Below are 22,287 nucleotides of genomic sequence, written 5' to 3'. Positions count from 1 at the left end.
AGGTTGTGGGCTCTTTATGAGAATCTAATGCCTGAGGATCTGAGACGGGGCAGTTTCATCCTGAAACCACCCCCGCCCCAATCCACAGAAAAGTTATCTTCCAGGAAACTCGTCCCTGGTGCCAAAAAGATTGGGGACTGCTGCCTTAAAACAATCCAGAGGCCGGGCGTGGTGGCTCAAGCCTGTAATCCCAGCACTTTGGGAGGCCGAGGCGGGTGGATCACGAGGTCGAGAGATCGAGACCATCCCGGTCAACATGGTGAAACCCCATCTCTACTAAAAATACAAAACATTAGCTGGGCATGGTGGCGCGTGCCTGTAGTCCCAGCTACTCAGGAGGCTGAGGCAGGAGAATTGCCTGAACCAGGAGGCGGAGGTTGCGGTGAGCCGAGATCGCGCCATTGCACTCCAGCCTGGGTAACAAGCGAAACTCCATCTCAAAACAAAAACAAAAAACAAAAAACAAACAAACAAACAAAAAAAATTCAGAATCACAAATGCTATTAATATCTTTTTTTTGTCTGTTTTTTTCTTTTTTTTTTTTCCTTGGTGTATTCTCTTTTTTCTTTTGCTATTAATATCTTGTCTTCTTTTTGTTAAGAGACAAATTCTCACTCTGTCCACAGGCTGAGTGCAGTGGCTCAGTCACAGCTCACTACAGCCTCAAACTCCTGGGCTCAAGGGATCCTCCTGTCTCGGCCTCCCAAAGGTGCCGGGCCTGTAGGCATGAGCCACTGCCCCCAGCCCAATATTTAAGTTAGCCCAAAGATGGCACATCTTGAAGAAGTATGGACCCATTTTGACCTTGAACCCTTCCCTGCTTGGACGCAGAATAGGAATGGTGACTAAATGTTGTTAAAGTAATCAGATACAATGTAGACAGAATTTGAGAATCTGAGAGAGAAGGGAAATAATATGAGATACCCAGATGAAGATCCAATTGTCTTTCCTGGGAAACAAAGTTAATTTTGAATTTTCACTGCCACAACTATTTGATATGAACTGCATGTTATTTTTTATTTTGAGATGGAGTCTTGCTCTGTCACTCAGACTGGAGTGCAGTGGCACAATCTCAGCTCACTGCAACCTTGGCCTCCTGGGTTCAAGCGATTCTCCTGCCTCAGCCTCCTGAGTTTTGGGGATTACGGGCACCTGCCACCACACGCGACTAGTTTTATATTTTTAGCAGAGATGGGTTTTCGCCACGTTGGCCAGGCTGTTATCAAACTCCTGACCTCAAATGATCCACCCGCTTCAGTTGCCCAAAGTGCTGGGAGTACAGGCCTAAGCCACCGTACCGGGTCGTGACTGCTTTTTTTTTTAAAGATGGGGTTTCACCATATTGGTTAGGCTGGTCTCAAACTCCTGACCTCAGGTGATCCACCCACCTCAGCCTCCCAAAGTGTTGGAATTACAGGCGTCGGCCACCGCGCCTGGCCGTGACTGCGTTTAAATGCTTGCATTTCCATAGATGACCAGGGCCTCCAGAAGCCAGAGCTGGGCTGCCACCCGCTCCCGCCCCAGGCAGCAGGACTGGGCTCTGAGCAGCAGGGGTTACGGTCCAGCCCCTCTCTGCTGGCGCAGAGATGAGAAACTGTAGAAATAGAAGACACAGAGAGAAGAGTTTGGCCTTGGGGGTCCACTGCCAACCAAAGTGGGGAGACCAGCAGTGGCACCGAGTGCCTGGACATTCCTTTATTGAGTACAAAGCAGTGGGCAGGGAAGGTCGGGCGAAGTAATGGTGGTCAGCGATAGGGTCAGGTAATCACGTGTCTTGAAGATAGGAGGCCCAGGGCTTTCAAGTACCACAGGCGAGGACCTAATGCGTCAGGGCTCTTTGCACACTTGTCTGAAATATCAAGGACACTAAGATTGTTACTATTATTCATTCTTTCTTTTAAGAAAAAGAGAAACCCGGTGCGGAAGCAGGGCGTGAGAACAGACATGGAACCTGTGAAGTACAGCCTCACATAGAGACAGTTGAGCGTCGGAGGTCTGCGGGCCTCCTGACAGTCCTCAGGCCTTGCAACCAGAGCGTGGAGAAGCGGAGTTTCCTCCTAACTTCCCCAGGAAGGGGACGTCTCGGCCATCTTGGACGTCTCCTCGCCTAGCTGGCTACACAGCGGGGCTTTCCCAGCCCTGGCGCTGCCGCACAGCCGAGGCGCCCTCCAGCAGCCCTTATGCGGGCGTGACAGGGGGCTTAGAGCAGCGTGCCTTAGGGTCACCTTGTTCACAGCGTCACCTCGGTTCCATGCTTCATAACCCGAGAGTCGTTAGTAAAATTAAAGGTTACATTGAGTATATATCTTTACGATTATAAGTAACTATAAGATCATATGTGCCGGGCGTGGTGGCTCACGCCTGTAATCCAAGCACTTTGGAGGCCAAGGCGGGCGGATCACCTGAGGTCGGGAGTTCAAGACCGGCCTGACCAACAAGGTGAAACCCCGTGTTTTTTTTTTTTTTTTTTTTTTAAGATGATATGTTATTGTATAAAGGAATAACTACGTGCCTATATTTCTAATTCTTTTCTTTTCTTTTGGAGACGGAGTTCCGCTCTTGTTACCCAGGCTGGAGTGCAATGGCGCGATCTCGGCTCACCGCAACCTCCACCTCCTGGGCTCAGGCAATTCTCCTGCCTCAGCCTCCTGAGTAGCTGGGATTACAGGCACGCGCCACCATGCCCAGCTGATTTTTTTTGTATTTTTAGTAGAGACGGGGTTTCACCATGTTGACCAGGATGGTCTCGATCTCTCGACCTCGTGATCCACCCGCCTCGGCCTCCCAAAGTGCTGGGATGACAGGCGTGAGCCACCGCGCCCGGCTCTAATTCTTTTCTGAGTCGGCCTATGGAACACGCTGAGCTTCAGACCCTTCCCCGCACGTGGGGGTTCCCGCACACACAGCGGCCTCGCGGGCAGCCTCGGGCAGGAGCAGCCGGCGGCTCGCAGCGCCACGCGGGACCGCACCCGCCACGGCCACCCACCGGGACCACGGGGGGCCGCCGCGATCGTCTGCCTCGCCGTGACCCGCCGCGACCCGCCATCGGCACCCGCGGGTGTTTGCGGCAGCAGCCGCGGCGCGGGCGACAGCGCACGTGCTCGGGACGCCAGGCCGGGCTCCTCGGCGCCTTCGGAATCCAAGAGGCTGGCCGCGGGGTCTGCGGGTTCGGGGGCGCAACCCCGGGAGGGGAGGGGAGCAGAGGGAGACCCCGCAGCGCGAGCCCGCCGGGCCCAGCGCCCGCAGGTCCCGCGCAGGCCCGTCCCGCGCAGCGCCGCGCCCCGGCTAGGCGGAGGGCGGCTCCCGAGGCGGTCCCGCTGCGCCGGGTCAGGCGAACGCGGCGCCCGCGGCGCTGTCCTCGGGTCCCCGTCTCCCGCCCCCCGCTTGGGCTCGATCCAGCCATTGCCCGACCCGCTGTGGAGGCCTCGGCCCCGGCTCGCCCCCGGAGTCCCGCCAGCGCACGGAAGGCGGGAGAGACTGCGCTTCCCAGGCGGCTTTGCGGCCGCGGACTCCATGTCCCGGCAGCGCCCGGGACGCTGCGCGTTGCCCGGACTCCATTTCCCAGAGTGCCCCGCCTCCTACCTGGCGCTGCGCAAACTCGGAGCGCACCCGGCCGGAAGCTGCCGCTGGGAAGCCGGAGGTGGGGCGGGACGCAGGTGAGGTGGCGCGGGACCTATCTGCGGTCTAGGCCCTGGGTGCTCCGTGAGAGTCAGGGAACGCTGTGGGGGTCTGGGGTCGAGGGGCGTGGGGTCGGCCTGGGGCCGTGGTAGGGGGTTCGGCCGCGGCGGGGTCTCCCGGCGTGCGGGGAGCCGCGCGAGGCCTGCGCAGGGACCCCTCCCTTAAGGGCTGGCCCCGGGGCCCTGCCGCGGAGCCCGAGGTGGTTTCCGGCTCCAGAATAGGGTCGTGAGGGTGGCTGCGCCCGGAGGCCTGTCCTGCCCTGGGGGAGTCGAGCTCTCCCGGGCTCTCCGGGACCAGCCTGCCTGGCGTGGGCTTGGGCTGCTCACAGGCGCCGCCTCTTGCCTGTCCCTAGCGTGCGGGCTTTGGCTGCGAGCCGTGTTAGCGACCTTCGCCAGGGCCCGCAGCCCCGAAGTCGTCTGCCTCCCCTCCTGTCAGCCAGAGGGGCGTATAATGTGCGTTTTCTTGGCCCAGTGGGTTGGGACCAGCTGCTCTAGGCTGAGTGGTAGCTCAGGACCCCTGTGGCGCTGTAGCCTGAGGGCTCCCTGGGGAACGAGGGGGGTGCCTCGGTCCAGCTGGGTCTTTCTGGTTGCCGGTGGACTACGTCCCCTCCCTGAGGGCTTCACTCTGTACCGTTTGCCACAGAAGCGTGGGGCTCCAAGGGACGGGAGCATGATGGTCTCAGCCTCCCATTATTTGACACTACAGGTGCAGCTGACATGGGTGAACCCCAGGGGTCCATGCGGATTCTAGTGACAGGGGGCTCTGGGCTGGTGGGCAAAGCCATCCAGAAGGTGGTAGCAGATGGAGCTGGCCTTCCTGGAGAGGACTGGGTGTTTGTCTCCTCCAAGGACGCCGATCTCACGTGAGAGAGCCCATCCCCGGATCAGCCCTTCCTCCCCATCCTACCTTGCACCCCAGAACTAAGAGCTCCGGGCTGGGCCTGTTCCTGAGTCTAGCAGTAGCTGTGTCTGGGTTCTCCCTGCCAGGTGGCTAGCCTGGCCTGGTGTGCTTGGCTGTGTTCCTAGACAAACATCCTCCCATCTCTTCCCAGAAGCCTGCACCCTCACACCAGCCGGGCCCTGGGGCCACCCTCCCTTTTTGCTGTCTCTCCTGCCATAGTCCCACCCAGTCCCTGCACTGTGCACCCAACCCTGGGGTGCTCATTCCCTCCAGAGCCTCCTGACAGCCTGGCTCCCTCCAGGGATGCAGCACAGACCCGCACCCTGTTTGAGAAGGTCCGACCCACGCACGTCATCCATCTTGCTGCAATGGTGGGGGGCCTGTTCCGGAATATCAAATACAATTTGGACTTCTGGGTAAGTGAGGGTGGCCCCAGCAATCGCTGGAATCCAGGATCCCAGGTTCTGGGAACTTCTGGCGGGCTTCCCACTCTCACAGGCCCACATTCCCACCCCAGGAAGTCCCTGAGGACCAGGGCTTGGCACAGCCTGGTGGGGGCAGCCCCTGAGGTGCTGTGGACAGAGGGGCATGCAGGTGGGCCTGGGGCACTTGGCCCAGTAGGAAAAGCTGTAGAGCTGACCAGCGGCATTGGGAAGCTGAAAGGAGCCAGCAGCCACCATAGGAATGGGAGCTGGTTCCTACCCCATGAGTCCCCAGGGCCTCCAGAGCCTCCGGCTCCCAGGACTGTGCTGGCCCAGCTCCCCTGAACTGGGCCCACCACACTCTGGGGTACAGTGGCATGAACTGCGCTCCATGCATCTCGTCCTGTGCCTGGGGAAAGGGGACGTGGTGTAAGGCCCCTGCCCAGGCTAGCTGCGCCCCGGAGGGTTGGCCCCACAGGTCTCTCTGGGCAGCAGCCATGCCGTAGCTGGCTTGTACGAGGCATGGGTCAGCAGAGACTCAGACCAGATTCTGCCCAGGGGCCTGTCACCCCAGAGCCCTCCTTGTCTGTCTCAGCTTTCTCAACAGGATGCCTGGCCAGCACCTCTCCCTTCTCCCAAGACAGTTCCCATGCTGCAGCCATGCCCTGTCCATTTCATGCAAGGGAAGTGGGGCTTGGCGGAGGAAGTAGACCGCCCATTCCCCGTGTAGTGGGAGCCCCAGCCCAGCCTAGGGCCAGACTGGGCCCTCTGGGCTCCTTCCCAGCCTCCACTACCTGTCCTGACCTCTGCAGCCTCCTGGGTGGGGCCCAGCCCTGAGCTGGGGGTGTGGTTCTCTCCTCACACCCGGAAGGCAGAGCCAGCCCCTCCTCCAGCCTTGTGGGGTAGAGTAGTGGTGTCTGTAAGCCCAAGAGCCTCTCCCTGTCCCGAAGCAGTTAGGATAAGTAGGCTTGGTGCTGTTAAAAGAAAGAGGGGGAAAAAAAAGAAAAAGTTTAAGTACGCTTGGGTCCTGCCACGTCTGAAAGGCCAAGGCTAGGATCTGGCCTGGGAAGCCTGATCTGTCCCACCTCACCCCTGCAGAGGAAGAATGTGCACATCAATGACAACGTCCTGCACTCGGCCTTCGAGGTGGGCGCCCGCAAGGTGGTGTCCTGCCTGTCCACTTGTGTCTTCCCTGACAAGACTACCTACCCCATAGATGAGACCATGGTGAGGGGCGGGGCCTGGCTGGGGCGGGGCCGGGAGCCTGTGGGCGGGGCCTGGAAGCAGCGGCCTCTGCCTCTCCCGCCCCCGCAGATCCACAATGGGCCGCCCCACGGCAGCAATTTTGGGTACTCGTATGCCAAGAGGATGATCGACGTGCAGAACAGGTCCTCACACCCGTCCTGCTGAGCCCCAGACAGGAGTCGGGGAGAGGGCCCCCGGGGCGGGTGGGGCCAGCCGGGTCGGGTCTTCATGCCAGCCTCAGTAAGAGGCCGGCGGCAGCGCTGGGTGGGATCGCAGTCCCAGGACGAGGACAGGAGACCCTGTGCCTCCGCAGGGCCTACTTCCAGCAGCACGGCTGCACGTTCACCGCTGTCATCCCCACCAACGTCTTCGGGCCCCATGACAACTTCAACATCGAGGATGGCCATGTGCTGCCTGGCCTCATCCACAAGGTGCACCTGGCCAAGAGTGAGTGCATCCACTCCGTCGGGGGTGCCCGGGCTCAGCTCAGGACGAGGTGATCCAGTGCCTCTGACACCTGCTCCCTCCCCGAATCTGCAGGCAGCGGCTCGGCCCTGACGGTGTGGGGTACAGGGAAGCCGCGGAGGCAGTTCATATACTCACTGGTGCGTAAAGGAAGGCACAGCTCTCCCCAGAGCACCTGCCCCAGTGAGCCCTGGGCTTGCCCCTGCTGGTCTGAAGGGGACGCGGTGCAGAAGGGAGCCTGGGACCAGGAGAGAGACTGGGCTGAGCTCCCAGAGGAGCCATTTCTGGGCCTCCTGGAGGCCCCCTAGGCTCATGTTTCCAGAAGTCACTGGTGTCACTCTGAGCTCGGAGGGTAAAAGGAGGGACCCCTGGTCCCCAGGCTGAGCCCCCACTGAACAAGAACAGGAGTGTGGACTCCCCGGCAAGAGCATTTGGGAGAGGGGACCTGTGGCTATCTTCTCGGCCTCTGACCCTGCCCGTCTGGCTCTAGGACCTGGCCCAGCTCGTTATCTGGGTCCTGCGGGAGTACAATGAGGTGGAGCCCATCATCCTCTCAGGTGGGCACCGCAGTCCCCAGCCCCCTTCCTCCATGGTGGGACGGGATCCATGGCTGTCCTGGGAGGCTGGCTGAAGGGTGGGAGCAGGAATATTCACGGGCAGTTGGGCAGCTGTGACGGGAGGCCTGACACAGTGGCTCCCTGCAGTGGGCGAGGAAGACGAGGTCTCCATCGAGGAGGCAGCTGAGGCGGTGGTGGAGGCTATGGACTTCCATGGGGAGGTCACCGTATCCTCTGGCTCCAGCGCTGGGCGTTGGGTGGGCTCAGTGGCCTCCCAGTATAGGGCCCACATGGGTGGGACACTGGAGGGAGGACACTCACCCTGGCAGGAGGAGGGGCTCTGCTGTGCTTCTCCTGGGAACGGCAGAGGTTCAAGGGCAAGCTGCAGGGGCTGGGAGCGGAGGTGCTCCTCTCGCTGTGGCCTTGACAAAGAGTCCAGTTTGATACAACCAAGTCGGATGGGCAGTTTAAGAAGACAGCCAGTAACAGCAAGCTGAGGGCCTACCTGCCTGACTTCCGGTTCACCCCCTTCAAGCAGGGTGAGCCCCGCCCCACAACCCTCCACTTGGTGCCCCCCACACCTGGTGGCCTCCCCCGCCCCCTCCCCCATGTTCCCTACCAGAGCAGGGGGTGAGGCGCCTGCCCCCACTTCCTCCCGTGCGCCCCTGGCCCTAACTACCCTTGGCCCTCACCTGCCCTCCTCTGCAGCGGTGAAGGAGACGTGTGCATGGTTCACTGACAACTACGAGCAGGCCCGGAAGTGAAGCTGGAAGGCAGGAGCAGGTGCCTGCAAACCGTCAGCTGGCTGAGCCCCTTGGCCACCACCTACCAACCATGCCAGGAGCTGAGGGCATCACCCAGTGACCTGGGCCCATGTTCCATCCGCTCTGCAGCCCCAGGCATCTGTCCAGTGGGGCCTCCATTCATGACGGTCCTCAGGGAAACCAGGGCCCGGGCAGGCCCGGCCCTTTGCTCCCCACACAGGCCCCCAGCCCTTCGCGTGCCCACTCTGATCCTGCATCCCACTCCCTAGGAGCCAATAAAGTGCATTTTCACAGGCCTGGCCTTGGCAGCTCTGCTGAGCCATCCCCCCACAATCAGGCACTGACCCCCGGCCTGGCCAGACCCGGACTCACTGTCCCCTGCTTGCTGTTCAGCCCCTGAGAGCTGGCACCTCACCTGCCCTTGTCCCTGGGGTGGAAAGGCTGCAGAGGCTGGAGCTGGGAAGGCACGCATGTGGGCGGGCAGCAGGCAGGCAGCAATGGTACCGGCATGGGCTGTCAGCTGGACAAGGATGTGCAGGGCAGGGCCAGCCCCAGCCTCTCCACATGAGGCCACCTGCAGGCCTGAGTAACCTGGGCTCACCCAGGCCTCCCTCCTCAGCCTGAGAGCTCTGGGGGAACTGATCTAGTGGGCCAGCCGGGTGGGGCCCATGGATGGATCTGAGGGGAGGCTGATGACTGGGTGGCTCTGGCCTCCCCATGGTCTGGCCTCTCATCTGTGACTCTCAGGCTTGGGTGTGGGTCCTCACCTGCCCTCGTCTCATGGAGAGGGACAGGTGCCTGCTGGACAGGTCAGCTCCAGCCACCAGAGGTGGGCATCATTGCTCCCTGCCACTCTCAGAGGGGAGACATCAAAGTCCAGAATGGTTCCCGGGCAAGTGCCTCAGTCAGGCAGGGTGGAGCTGCGGTCCAGGCCCCGGTTTGCCTGCCACCCTCTTTCCAGTGCCTCACAGAGAGGGAGCCCCTAGGCCAAAGCCCTCTGGTCCACTACGCCCAGGACCCAGACACCATCCCTGGTTCCTGGGCCGCCCCTTCTCAGGGCTCCTCTCTCCTGGGTGCCCCGTGCCGTCTTCATGCACCCGATGCCTTCTGACTGCAGGTCGCATCTTCCTCTGTTCATTCGGGCAGCAGTGGTGTATCTTCCCTGTCCCAGCACCAAGTCCAGACCTGTGTCTGGTGCTCAATCAAGCACTCACCTCAAATGTCACTGTCCCTTTGTGTCTGGCAAGCCAAGGTGTCCTCCAGGCCTCCCTGACACTGGCCCCCTCTTGGGTCAAGGCCTCCCCACCTTTTAGGCCTCAGCTGGGATGGCCCAGCCTCCAAAACACCTTTCCTGATGGCACCTTCTCAGCCCCTCCCAGAGCATCCAACTGCCCTGCTGGGATTGTGTTTTGTCTGAAAACTTCTGGGATCCCTGCCTCGACCTCCACCCCTCATGCCAATACCCCAGGACCTGGAGTTCCAGGAGGTGGGTTGGCCTCCTTCATAGTGTATCCCCTGGCAACAGCCTTTTGTGGATGAAGGTTCTGCCCACATGGAGGTTCAGGAAAGGCCTCCTGGAGAGGGTGGTGCCTGTGTGCCCGCCTGGATCTGCCAGGTGAGGAGCAGTGGGAGGAAGCCCCACCAAGAACAGAGAGGTGCCTTGGACACAAGCCCTGGCTGGCTGGATGTCCAGGTCAGCTGAGGGCTCCCAGCCAATGCTCAGAAGCCCGGCCCAGAAGGGGACGGAGAAGCTGAATGCCCCTTGGCCTCTTACCTATTGTGGCCCTGGACACTCAGCCAGCAACCCTCTTCACCTGGCCTCAGTCCACGTGTTTATGATGAGCTTTGTCCTTACATATGATGGCATGGCGCAGGATGCCTCCGGCCCCTCTCCCCTCCCCCCAGCCTTGGTCCCAAGCCATCACTGGCCTGGCGGGCCTGGGAGAAAATCCAGGGAGTCTGTTTGGGAAGGGGCTGGCAGGATCCTAGGTGGCAGGAGACAGCTGCTGGCGCTGAGAGCTGGTGCAAAGCGTTTACCACCCAGATTTCTTGGCTGCAGTGGCCAAAGCAGCCTCCTGGTGGCTTTCCGTCTCGATCCACGTCATTTGCTTCAGAGCCTTGACACTCTGGCCATCCCTTGCATGTGCCGACTGGTCTGTCTCCATTGCCAGCAAACAGGGCGGTAGGGTGTGATCTAGCTTGTCCCATCTGCTGCTGTGTGGTGGTCTTGCCCAGGCCCAGGGCAAGGCCCAGAGGCTGCAGCGGCTCAGTAAATGTTGAATCAATGAGAGGATTTAATTACTGAAGAGGTCAGGAAATGTCAAAGGCTTCAGAGGAAAATAACAAAACATGAGTAACCTGAAGCTTTAGATTGGGTGGTGAAAACAAAACCACACTCAGATCTTCAAACCTCATTTTTCTTGTGTCATTAAAACGACGGCCGGGAGCAGTGGCTCACGCCTGTAATCCCAGCACTTAGGGAGGCTGAGGCAGGCGGATCACAAGGTCAGGAGTTCAAGACCGGCCTGGCCAACAAGGTGAAAGCCCATCTCTACTAAAATACAAAAAATTAGCCTGGCGTGGTGGCCCGCGCCTGTGATCCCAGTTACTCCAGAGGCTGAGGCAGGGAAATGGCTTGAATCTGGCAGGTGAGTGCAGTGAGCTGAGACCGCACCGCTGCACGCCAGCCCGGGGACACAGCGAGACTCAGTCTCAAAAAACAAAAAAAAATGACGAGCACCTCCGCTCCCGCGCTGTCTGCTCCCCTCCCCGTCTGCGGTCGGCGGAGCCTCGGGGACCGCAAGCCCCGGACCAGCCCCGCAACCCGCTTCGCGACCCCTCCCTTCCAAAAAACCGAGATGTGTTCCGCGCACGCGCGCCTGGCATCCCCGGCCGCTCGGAGCGCCACTGCCCCGCCCGCCCCGCCAACCCTCGGTTCCTCTCAGCCAATGGGCAGTGAGGGGCGGCGGCCTTTTCGGGCCAATAAGCAGCGAGAGGCAGAGCCCCCGCGCCTTGCGAACCAGTAGAGTGCGGACAAAAAGCCGGGCGCGCCCGGGGCGTGCGGTCCCGGCAGCCAATCGGCGAGGGGAGCACGGGGGGCGTGTCCCATTGGTGGGGCCAAGGCCTGTGGGCGGGGCGCGGCGGAGCCCAGTGCGACAAGATGGCGGCTGCGGGGCTGGCTCCGCGGCGCGTGGGCTTCGTGGGCGCCGGTAGCATGGCGGGGGCCATCGCGCAGGGCCTCATTAGAGCAGGTGGGGCGGCGCGGAGCTGGGCTCGCGGCCTGGCGTGGGAACAGCCCCGTGGGAGGCGTCCTTCCGAGAGAGTGGGGCGGAGAGCGCGCGCCCAGCCACGTGGGCCTCCGCAGCGCTGGGCGCAGCCGGGGCCATGCCTGTTTCCCTTAATTTTTTCACGTGGGTTGGTGCCGCTTCCGTGGCCGGCTTCCTGGCCGCGTGGCCTTGGCCAGGTTCACCTCTCCCAGCCTTTGATTTTCTCTGTGCGCCAGCCCCTCCTGGGGAACAGCAGGGCTTCTCCCCCAGACACCTTGGCTCTAGGGACACCTGGGCCAGGCCATCCGTCCTTTGCCAGTAGCACCCCCACGTTGTGACAGCCAAAAATGCCTCCGGACACTACCGAATGAGCACTGGGTGGGAGGAGGAGACAGACAAAATCATCTCCGGTGGAGAACCACTGCTCTATAGCCGGGATATTTATGCTGATCATATACTTCTCCAGGCATTTAGAAGCCTTTCTGCAGATTGTGGGTAGGGAGAGCTGGGTGACTCTTGGCTCTCTGCCTTCAGCCATACTTCAGGGTCCAGAAGAGTCATGATCAATCGGAAAATAGCTTACTGGGAGTCTGGGGAGTTTTACCTGTGAAACCCGGCAGTATTACATGCCTCCCAGAGCTGTACAGGGTAATTAGATGTAATGCGTAGTGTTGAGCCTAATACTGCTGTGTATGTCTGCCACTGTCATGATTAGTTGCTGTGTTCAGGTTGTGCTGTACACGTCTGTCTTCCTGTTCGACCTTAGCAAAATCTAACCCTATCTCCCCACCCCTGTACCCTACAAAAGCATATGTTTTTACCAAGTAGGAGTTTAGCCTCTTCTTGGACATCCCAACAGACTCTTCCTCCTGAGGAACCTGGGCCCCCGTTGGGCCTTCTGTGGCCAATCAGCCAGCTGCCTTTGTACCCACCAGACTCCTCCAAAGCCTGGTGTTGGAGGTACTGCCTCTTCTGTTCCAGGCAGCCTTCCCTTCCCTGGAGGCAGAGGCCCCAGGGATCTGTGTCCTCAGCAACGAGGCAAGCTCCTGGCCTCCATACCCAGCAGCAGTCAGGGATGTTGACTGACAAGTATAATCAGTGGATCTGAGTGCCTGGGCCCAGTGAATGGCGCATCCCTGGTTTGGGTTTCTGAGGGCAGAAGGGGGCCCAGGATGGGCCAGGCGTGGCTGAGCCTGAGAGGCCAGGCAAGTTCCTCCCTCCTCACTGCCGTCCTACCCGACCCCTTCAACCCCTCTTCCTTTTCCTTTCTTTCCAGGAAAAGTGGAAGCTCAGCACATACTGGCCAGTGCACCGACAGACAGGAACCTATGTCACTTCCAAGTGAGCACAGAGCCCAGATTCTTTGTACCCCCAGGATAACTCTTGGCTCCTGTCCCACTAAGACATTTACCAGAGCCAGGGGTGGGTGGCGGCTTATTTAGCTGAAGTTTGGAGACTGGCTGGTCTAGGCTGGGGAAAGGGAGATTAGAGGCAAGAAGGAAAGTCAGGTTGTGGAGAGCCAGAGCAAAGTGTGTGTGTGTGTGGGGGGGTGCATGCGTGCGTGCATGTGCACGTGTGAGTACATGTGTGCACGTGTGTGTGTGCTTGTGAGTGCATGTGTGTGCACGTGTGTGTGCACATGTGTGTATGTGAGTGCATGCTCATGAGTGCTTGCGTGTGCACGTGTTTGTGTGCATGCTGGGGCTGTGGCCACGGATATTCATGGGATAGAGGGCTCAGGGCTTGGGGAGGTGCTGACATCAGATCTGCCTGTGAGGAGGAGGGCTAGTCTGGGTGAATCTTGGGCACTGGTGAAGTGCGGGTGGTCTAGACACTTGCAATGGGAGAGGCCCTGGACCCTGGGAATGTGTGGCGTCCAGCAGGAGGGGCTGTGGTGAGGAAGGTGTGCTGCCCATACAGCCCCTGAGGCCTGGTCCTGGTGTCCTTGGCTCAGGCTCTGGGTTGCCGGACCACCCACTCCAACCAGGAGGTGCTGCAGAGCTGTCTGCTCGTCATCTTTGCCACCAAGCCCCACGTCCTGCCGGCTGTGCTGGCCGAGGTGGCTCCCGTGGTCACCGCTGAACACATCTTAGTGTCTGTGGCTGCTGGGGTCTCTCTGAGCACCCTGGAGGAGGTGAGTGTCCCTTGGGCTAAGGCCTTGATTCCACCTTAGGCTCTGCTGGCCAGCGTGGGTGGCAGGCAGCCTCCCAGAGAGCCTGAGAGGCGGCCAGGTGGCCTAGCTGGGTGCAGTGGCGGAGTTTAAGCTTCCCTCCTGGTGCTGTACCTGGGAGGCAACCCCGGAGCCTGCAGCCAGCTGACGCGGACGTTTCCTGAGGCCCAGCAGGGTCCAGTCCCACAGGCTCCCTGATTCTAACCTCTCTCTGGCCAGCTGCTGCCCCCACACACACGGGTACTGCGTGTCTTGCCCAACCTGCCCTGCATGGTCCAGGAAGGGGCCATCGTGATGACGCGGGGCCGTCACGTGGGCAGCAGCGAGACCAAGCTCCTGCAGCATCTGCTGGAGGCCTGTGGGCGGTGTGAGGAGGTGCCTGAAGCCTACATCGACATCCACACTGGCCTCGGTGGCAGTGGCGTGGCCTTCGTGAGTATTGCCTTGTCCATCCGCTGCCCCACCCTTGGTACGGCGGGGCCTGCGCAAGTCCCTCTGACGGCCTCTGCCCTCAGAGTCCAACCTTGGGGCCTGCGTAGTTGATCCCAGGCCCGCTGGGGGCTGTGCCATCCCCAGAACTTCACTGCCTTGGGGATCTTTGAGGCCAGCCCCTTCGCAGACTCCTGGGCTCAGGCCCTGGTTCTGGCCATCCATGGCCAGTGCTCTGGGCCTTGTTCCTGAAAGCTCTGAGCCCCCGGCTTTGAGACCTGTCTCCCCGCACCATGCCGCTACTACAGGTGTGCACATTCTCCGAGGCGCTGGCCGAGGGCGCCGTCAAGATGGGCATGCCCAGTGGCCTGGCCCACCGCATCGCTGCCCAGACCCTGCTGGTGAGTGAGGGTGGCTCCTGGGGACCACTGAGAAGGCCCAGGCTGAACCACTTTCAGTGGGCAGGGAAACAGCAGGCTGGAGAAGCTGGGGCTGAGGTTGAGGGATGCGGTGAGGACAGGCCGCACGGTGGGGGCCGCGCCACCTCCCCTGGTCACCAGGCCCTCACGCTTTCCTCAGGGGACAGCCAAGATGCTGCTGCACGAGGGCCGGCACCCAGCCCAGCTGCGCTCTGACGTGTGCACCCCGGGCGGCACCACCATCTACGGGCTCCACGCCCTGGAGCAAGGCGGGCTGCGAGCGGCCACCATGAGCGCTGTGGAGGCTGCCACCTGCCGGGCCAAGGAGCTCAGCAGGAAGTAGGCTGGGCTCTGGCCATCCTTGCCCGCCTTCCTGCCCCCATTTCTCCCTGTGCCCCTTCTCCTGAGGACTACGACTGTCCCTCCTGCAGGAGGGTCTCCAACCACTCCTCCCCCTGCACAGGGAAGTGCACGGGGCAGGACTTGAGAGGTTCCAGTAGGTGGGGGAGCCCCCACCTGTGGGGACACTCCTCCCTCCCCCATGGGCAGAAGGTGCTGTGGTAGTGGCCCTGCCCCCTGCTGCAGTGAGCCTGCCTTGCTGTAATGTTGGTTCTGAGGGGTCCAAGAGATGGCGTCTTGGTCAGGTGCCCACATGGTTGGGCTGTTGGTCAAGGCCAGGAACAGAACTTACAGTAACAGGCACGGCTGGCCCAATGCCTGGTCAGGAGCCGGGGCCTGCCTTTGGCTTTCCAGGTGGCTCCGTGCAGCTGCAGCTAGGCCAGCTGTCTCATCTCCGCTCTAGGAGGCACAAGCCATACGGGGTGTGTATAAAAGACCCTCTCCCCCACAGTAAAGCCAGGGGCCCTGGCTGGGGTTTTGGGGCCTTTGGGTCAGGAGGGCCTGGGCCAGATGGCCTCAGCTTCGTCCTGTGCCCCACAAGATTCACCCTGGCCTCTAGTTCCACACTGGCCCATGAGTGCAGCAGCTCTCAGCTTCCACCCAGCAAGCTCTGGAGGCGAGGCGGGGAGCACGCCCTCAGCAAGGCTGGGCAGCAGGTTCCACCGTGCCCTCACCCTGTGTGCCTGGGCAGATCCATCTCCTAGTGCAAAATAGGGCTGGGTGCACCTGCACGCTCCGTCCCTCAGGTTCAGCTGCCTCTGGCCGCGGACTTCTGCCCTCCGCCTGCTCTCTCTCACTCCCCTGAGCCTAGCCCATCTCCAAGCTCCCACCCCTGCCTGCTTCCCAGGGCAGGCTGACTCAGGTGACTGGTCTAAGCCTGGCCCTGGCACTTGTGAGGGTCAGCCTAAGGAGATGGGAATAAAGATGCCAGAGAGCACCAAGTGAGCTTGTGTTTCACCAGAGGTGGATAAAACTAGGTTCCTGGCCGCACGTGGTGGCTCATGCCTATAATCCCAGTACTTTGGAAGGCCAAGGAGGGCAGATCACAAGGTCCAGAGTTCAAGACTAGCCTGGCCAACACAGTTAAACCTGGTCTATACTAAAAATACAAAAATGGCTGGTGTGGTGGCTCATGCCTGTAATCCTAGCACTTTGGAAGGCTAAGGTGGGTGGATCACCTGAGGTCAGGAGTTTGAGACCAGCCTGGCCAACATGGTGAAACCCTATCTTTAAAAAAAAAAAAAGGAGGCCGGGCGCGGTGGCTCACGCCTGTAATCCCAACACTTTGGGAGGCCGAGGCGGGTGGATCACGAGGTCAAGAGATCGAGACCATCATGGTCAACATGGTGAAACCCCGTCTCTACTAAAAATACAAAAAGTTAGCTGGGCATGGTGGTGCGTGCCTGTAATCCCAGCTACTCAGGAGGCTGAGGCAGGAGAATTGCCTGAACCCAGGAGGCGGAGGTTGCGGTGAGCCGAGATCGCGCCATTGCACTCCAGCCTGGGTAACAAGAGCGAAACTCCGTCTCAAAAAAAAAAAAAAAAAAAAAAAAGGAACAAAAACCACCAAAAATTAGCCATGTGTGGTGCACACCTGTAATCCCAGATATTCAAGAGGCTAAGGCAGGAGAACTGCTTGAACCCGGGAGGTGGAGGTTGCAGTGAACTGAGATCATTCCACTGAACTCCGGCCTGAGTGACAGAGCAAGATTCTGTCTCAAAAAAAAAAAAAAAAAAAAAAACAGTTCTGATGCCTGTCGCATCTACGCTGAGACCCAGAACCATGGCTCAAGGACAGATGTCAGGTGACGATGCACGTTCTGTGAACAGCAGAGGTCCCCTTCATACCTGCTGCAGGTCTCTACAGCACCTGGGAGCTTTGTGGGGCACAGACTTGCAGCCCCCCCCCCCACCGCACCCTGTCACTGCAGGGGACTGTGTGCCAAGCCTGGGCAGGTCTGGGAGGCTGGGGTCTGGCACAGGCTGCCCCCGAAGGAACATGGACAGCTCTTCCGAGAGCCACCTGCATTCACACTGAGCCCATCTATCTGCAAGGAGAAATCACTGGCTTTGAGCCAAGGCCTGGGCACTAGGCGAGCTCCGCTCTGGAGGTGGAGGACCCAAGTAGCCCCTCATGGCCCAGCTGGTGAGGGCCTGTGACAGACACACCCTTAGCTTCTGGGGCATGGCAGGGAGTGTTGTGGTCATGGGTTACCCAGGCCTCCCCTGTGCCTTCTATTGCCAGGCAAAAACGTTCTTCAAGACAGAAAATGGTGGATGTGATCACGGTATCTTTTTCTTTAAAAGACTTGAGTCTTGCTCGGTCACCCAGGCTGGAGTGCAGCGGCGTGATAGCTCACTGCGACCCCTGCCTCCTGGGTGTAAGTGATTGCCCTGCCTCAGCCTCCCAAGTGGCCGAGATGCCAGGCGCCTGCCGCCTCACGCAGTTTTTTGTGTTTACTATTAGCAGAGACAGGGTTTCACCACGTTGGCCAGGATGGTCTCGACCTCCTGAACTTGGGTTATGAAATCTTCTTTAATCAGTGTTCCCCTTTTAGGGGTACTCTTGATCCAAGCACTGGATCAAGAGTTGCAAAAATAAGACTTCACAGCAGTGATGCTCACGAAGGGGGCATGTCTGGCCTTTATTAGATAAAGCCACTGGGCCCACCCAAGCGGGCAAGCTCAGCTGTAAACAAGCTTGTCAGTTAGAGGAAGGATTCTCCACAGATGGTGGGCCCTGCAAGCCCAGGGACCCCCATGTGCTGTTGGGATCGCTCCCCATGGGCATCTCAACTAGGTAGGAAAGGGGCTGAGATCCCTGCGGGACCACCCCCAGTCTAGGGGTACTCCCCTTTTCCAGCACATTCTGATGTTTCATCCACAGCTCAGCGGACATCCAGGGAGTCCCCCAAGCCTGCAGGTTCCTGGGGCAAGGCAGTGGTCTCATCCCCCTGACACCGCGGGTCGGGTGGTTTCAACAGGACCTGCACTCATGACTCAGCGCCTTCCCTTATCCAGACCAGGGGCTCTGACAGTGACGTTGACACAGGATCACTAACTGGAAGAGCAGTGAGCAGGAGCTAGGGGGTCTGGGGGCCATCTGAGCTGAGGACAGCTGGCTCATAGCCCCGGCCCACCCCTGTGCCAGCAGGGAATGTGCAGAATCTGCTAGAGCGAGAGGCCATGCTCTGAAGGCGGTCATGGCTTTTGGAGGAAGCAGATGCCTGTCACCACAGCCAGGGCCTGGCAGGCAAGGGTACCAGCACAACCTTGGTAAAGAGCCTCCCAAAGGGTTCCCCCACCCCCAGTGTCCAATACAGCCACCAATCCTGGGGTCTTTCCATCACTTCAGACACTGAGCAGAACCCAGAGAGACTTAGTGAGCTGGAACCCCGACTGGGACAGGGCCCCAGGTTCCAGCCCAGGTCTCAGGGATCCATGGCTGGGGCTGCCCTTGGGGCCAGGCATGGGCAGAGCAGCCCCAGCCTCTGCCACACAGCACCATGTGCCAGTGCACCCCATGCTAGGAGATGCTTTTTAAGCCCTCTTCAGGAGGATTCCCCATCCAGTAAATGCCAGCAGGCAGACCCACTCTTCAGAGCCTAATGCCCCCACCAGCCTGCACCTGCTTTTCTTTTTTAATAGCAAAAATCAGTACTGCCTTGTTTATAGAAAGTGATCATCCAGGGACTGTGGGACAGAGCCACCCAGATAGAGAATGGGGTCTGCCAGCACCAGTGCCAGCCTTCTGGGACCCAGGCCAATGAAAGAGCCGAGATGGGAAGAAATGCTGGAGATGAAAGCCTTGCCAAAGACGCAGCAGCAATGAGTAGCTGGGGCTCGGGTGGCCCAGACTGCAGCCTAGGCCCGGGTGTGCAGCCCTCACTGGCACTGTAGCCGTGAGGCGGCTCCTCCTGGGCGCCCAGGAGGCAGGCCTGGCAGAAAGGAGGTGGCGTCCCCACCTTGGGTGCCTGGGCCCCTGAGAAGCTTCTGGCCCAAATGCCCCAGGCTTTTTGCAGCCTATTCCAGCAGTTCAGGCTGGAGGCTCTTCCTGCAGGCGGGGCTGGCCTGATGAACTCGGCAGGCACGCCGGGAGTAGGCTGCTGCTCCGAGCTCTGCTTGGGGAGTCTGCTTCTTCCCAAAATTTCCACAGCTCCCTCAGCTCTCAGATTTCAGATATAGATATATACATATATATGTATAAATTTCTTGACTTGCGGTAGTTCCAAGGAACTGTTTGTTCTTGGAACTGTACAGAAGTCACTTTTGGGGAAACTCCCTCCAGCTGCCCCACTGCCAAGCTGGTGCACAGCCGTTCCCTTCGCTGTGCAGGCCTCAGGCCTACCCTGCACTCTGCAACTCTGTGTTCTCAAGGTTCCCACTGCTAGGACACTGGAGGCAGGTGGGGATGAGGGGCCAGTCCCCTGCCCATGACACCAGTTCGGGCAGCCTCTCTGCAAAGGCAGCCCCCACCCCACCTGGGGAGGCATGGGCATCGGCAGCCCCAGTCCCACCGGAAGGACTCCAGGCCTAGACCTGGCCGAAGCAGAACAGGACCAAGGCTGGACAGGCCCTGGGGCCCTTTCGACCTTTCAAACTAGGCCTCCCAGGGGTAGCTTGTCAGCCACGGACGGGGAGAGGCAGATTTGAGGGGCAGTGGGGGAGGGGATCCCAAAGAGGGTGATGCTAAGGCACTGTGGATTGCCTTGGTGGCCATTACTGCCAGGGCCTGCTTCCAGGTATGTCAGGTGGCTCTGGGCCCTGGGGCCAGAAAAAATGGTCTGCGGCTGATGAGGAAGCACGGGAAAACTCTCCTGCCATTGGCCAGGTCACCAGGGCCCAAATCCAGGCAGCTGCCAATCCCATGGAGTAAGAGATCTGTTTAGACCAGAATTTTCTTAGGGAAAATTAAAAATCCAGGGAAACGGAACTCCACCTCCCTGTTGTGCCCAGAACCTAAGGAAGCCCTGACTACGAGAATCCATCCCTCCCCGACTCCACTGTGATGCTCCAGTACCTTAGGTGTCTGCCTCTGACCTCCAGAGCAACCGCAGGGTGGCCCGAAATCAGCCCACCCGGCCCGTTCTCACGGCCCCTCTGAAGAGTATCTTTAAAAACAGATTTAATGTGTTAAAAAATAGAACCAATTGGTGTGCTTCGCCACTGAGATGACCACGCTGTGGCTCGGGGACCACGCAGCACCAGGGCTCGACGGCAGACAGGAGTGTCGGGCCCTCGTCCAGTGCATGTGACTGGTGCGGGGACAGAGGCCCAGCCCCACGGGGGCCAGAGCGGGAACACGGCCTCATGTTCCGACAGGCTCTGTGCCTTGTACGCCCTGCACATGTGCCTGCCCTTGGAGCAGCATGGGCCGACCCTCTCTTCCAGCTGCATCTCCAGGAGACTGGGGTGCCAATGAGGCAGGGTGACCTCTCACCAACAGAGATCCTCCAAGCCAGGCTGGGCTTGGATACCTGTGACCGCCATACCCATGGAGTGGGCCACCCAGGGGAGGAGAGGATAGGAGACCCTGTGCGTCCCCTTCCTCCTAGTGCAGCAGGAGGTCACCGGGCTGGCCTGGTCACACACTGTCATAGGGGCCTTCAGGAGTGTTCCCGATGCCCCCCAGCCTCCGCACCATGCTGATGAGTGAGCGCAGCTGCACCAGCCTCAGTGGCCCCACTTCTCTGGGGTCCTGGCTCTCCAGCCACCGCAGAGCCGTCTCTAGCCCCCGCACGGCCTCCCCGGCAGTGGGCACTGAGGCCCCTCCATACTCGGTGGCCTCCTCCTCCTCCTCTCCACCCCCAATGGCAGAGGGTAGGCTGGCTGGGGCTGGAGGGGCTGCAGGGGGCAGGGCTGGGCCCACCTCCTCTCTGCAGCCCTCGGGCAGACCGCCATCATCATCCAGGTGCAGCCACTCTGCAACCTCCTCGGGAGCCAGGCACTTGTAGGCCAGAGCTGCCAGATGAGTGAGGTCGCTGAGCACCCTGCTGTGCTCCGCAGCTTCCTCGGCCTGTGCTGGCTGCCCAGCACTGTCCTCTGCGGGCCTGGGCTCAAAGGCGGCCCGCAGGCCCAGCAGCCAGCAGCGCTCGATGCTGCCCGCCTGCACCAGGTCCCAGGAGAGGCCGGCCAGGTAGAGCATGTCCTTGAGCATGAAGCTGCGCATGAAGTCCAGCGGGGAGCCGCTGGCGCAGGACACAGCCAGCCGCAGCAGCTCACGCTTGTACAGCTGCTTGAAGGCGGCCACCACGCCCTGCTCCAGCGGTGCGGGTATGTGTGCCCGGCTGCTGCCTTTGGACAGGAACAGCACGCGCACAGCGCCATCCGGGGTCTGCAGCTCCTCCGGGGGGCCCAGAGGCTCCGGCCTGCACCGCATGGGGGTCTCCTCGCTCTCCTCCAGGGCGGGCATACTGGAGGTCGGGTTTGGGGACGGCGGGTGGGCCACCAGCAGCACGGCCTTCTGCTGCAGGCAGCTTCGGCGCAGATAGCGCTTGACGCCCGGGACAAATTCCTCGAAGAACCAGCCCCGCAGCAGAGGCCGGCTGAGCCAGGCGTCGGGGCTGTAGCGGTAGGAGGCCGGGAACTTGTCCTGGTTGTGGTGGCGCAGGCTGGGCGGGTCCGGCAGCCGCCCGATGACCAGCGGCTTCAGCTTGTGGCTGCCGGTCAGGTTGGCGGCCAGCAGCACCGTCACGCGGTCGCCCCGCCAGCGCCGGCCGCAGCCCCCAGTCCCGGGGTCCCCTGCGCCCGGGGGCGCAGCCTGCTCCGGAAGCAGCTTCCAGTAGAGGCCGGTGACGTTGGCGTTGTAGATCTGCTCGTCGCCGTAGCCGCCCTCGGCGGGGGGCGGCGGGGCCGGGCCGCGGTCGGGCAGGGGGCAGGCGCCGGGAGGCAGCGCGGGCTCCTCCTTGACCGGGGGGCCGGGCGCGGGGCCCGGGGCGGGGGGCCCGGCCTCGCCGTAGAAGCGCTGGCTGGAGATGCCGTGGCGCTTCTGCCAGCGCCAGAACCAGCCGTGGCTGGCCTTGAAGGTGCACTCGGGCCCGTAGATCTGGCGCGCGAAGGCCTCGGCCTGCGCCTGGATGAGCGGCCCCGACAGCGGCACGCCGTGCTGGCGCAGCGCCAGGAACCAGGCGTACACGGCGCGGTCGATCTCCTCCTCGTTGGCCAGCCGCATCTTCTTGCGCTGCGTGCCCACCTCGCCGCCCAGCTGCTCCAGGAACCAGCGCAGCTTGGGCTCGTCCTTGAGCCAGCCGCGCAGCGTCCCGCCGGGCACGCCGAAGTCGCGGCACACGCTGGCCTGCCGCTCGCCGCCCTTGACGCGCTCGATGGCCTGCAGCTTGTCCTTGATGGAGTAGGCCTTGCGGAAGGCCATCTTCACGGCCACGCGGGGCCGCGGACCGGGCGCAGGGGGCGGCGGCCGCGCGGCGGAGGCGGGGGCCGGCGCGGGCGCGGGGGGCCCGGGCGGGGGGCGGCGGCCGCGGCGCGGGACCGGGCCGGCCTGGGGGCCCGCAGGGTACATGGCGGCGGCGGCGGCGGCGGGGACCCGGGCCGCGGGTCGCAGGAGCCACACGCCCAG

General features: G+C 61.1%; 3 protein-coding genes across 8 annotated transcripts; 2 read left to right on the top strand and 1 right to left on the bottom strand.

The window, feature by feature from the left end:
- The first annotated feature begins 3,579 nt into the window (after positions 1 to 3,579).
- On the top strand, positions 3,580 to 8,325 carry GFUS (GDP-L-fucose synthase). Of its 6 annotated transcripts, none has more exons than XM_010329887.3 (11): positions 3,580 to 3,702; positions 4,384 to 4,540; positions 4,880 to 4,994; positions 6,099 to 6,227; positions 6,315 to 6,388; positions 6,559 to 6,692; positions 6,786 to 6,850; positions 7,201 to 7,267; positions 7,415 to 7,494; positions 7,707 to 7,806; positions 7,976 to 8,325. In XM_010329887.3, the coding sequence occupies exons 2-11, from the start codon at positions 4,395 to 4,397 to the stop codon at positions 8,029 to 8,031; spliced, it is 966 nt and encodes a 321-aa protein (XP_010328189.2). In that variant the 5' UTR covers positions 3,580 to 3,702; positions 4,384 to 4,394; the 3' UTR covers positions 8,032 to 8,325. The 6 variants fall into 6 exon arrangements, with proteins under 6 accessions (XP_010328189.2, XP_074243359.1, XP_003942113.2 ...); XM_074387258.1 differs by having other exon boundaries at positions 3,580 to 3,708; XM_003942064.4 differs by having other exon boundaries at positions 3,581 to 3,656.
- Positions 8,326 to 11,173: 2,848 nt separating this feature from the next.
- Positions 11,174 to 16,997, top strand: PYCR3 (pyrroline-5-carboxylate reductase 3). Its single transcript, XM_003942065.4, has 6 exons — positions 11,174 to 11,282; positions 12,574 to 12,638; positions 13,252 to 13,431; positions 13,687 to 13,899; positions 14,205 to 14,297; positions 14,476 to 16,997. The coding sequence occupies exons 1-6, from the start codon at positions 11,192 to 11,194 to the stop codon at positions 14,656 to 14,658; spliced, it is 825 nt and encodes a 274-aa protein (XP_003942114.3). The 5' UTR covers positions 11,174 to 11,191; the 3' UTR covers positions 14,659 to 16,997.
- A 347-nt stretch (positions 16,998 to 17,344) lies between these two features.
- TIGD5 (tigger transposable element derived 5) lies at positions 17,345 to 22,282 on the bottom strand. Its single transcript, XM_003942108.4, has one exon. The coding sequence runs from the start codon at positions 22,228 to 22,230 to the stop codon at positions 20,299 to 20,301; it is 1,932 nt and encodes a 643-aa protein (XP_003942157.3). The 5' UTR covers positions 22,231 to 22,282; the 3' UTR covers positions 17,345 to 20,298.
- Positions 22,283 to 22,287: the final 5 nt, after the last annotated feature.

The sequence above is a fragment of the Saimiri boliviensis genome, chromosome 15 (genome assembly GCF_048565385.1).
Source record: "Saimiri boliviensis isolate mSaiBol1 chromosome 15, mSaiBol1.pri, whole genome shotgun sequence".
Taxonomy (NCBI): Eukaryota; Metazoa; Chordata; class Mammalia; order Primates; family Cebidae; genus Saimiri; species Saimiri boliviensis.
The sequence above is the reverse complement of the archived record's forward strand: the minus strand, read 5'-3'. Positions and strand labels throughout refer to the sequence as shown.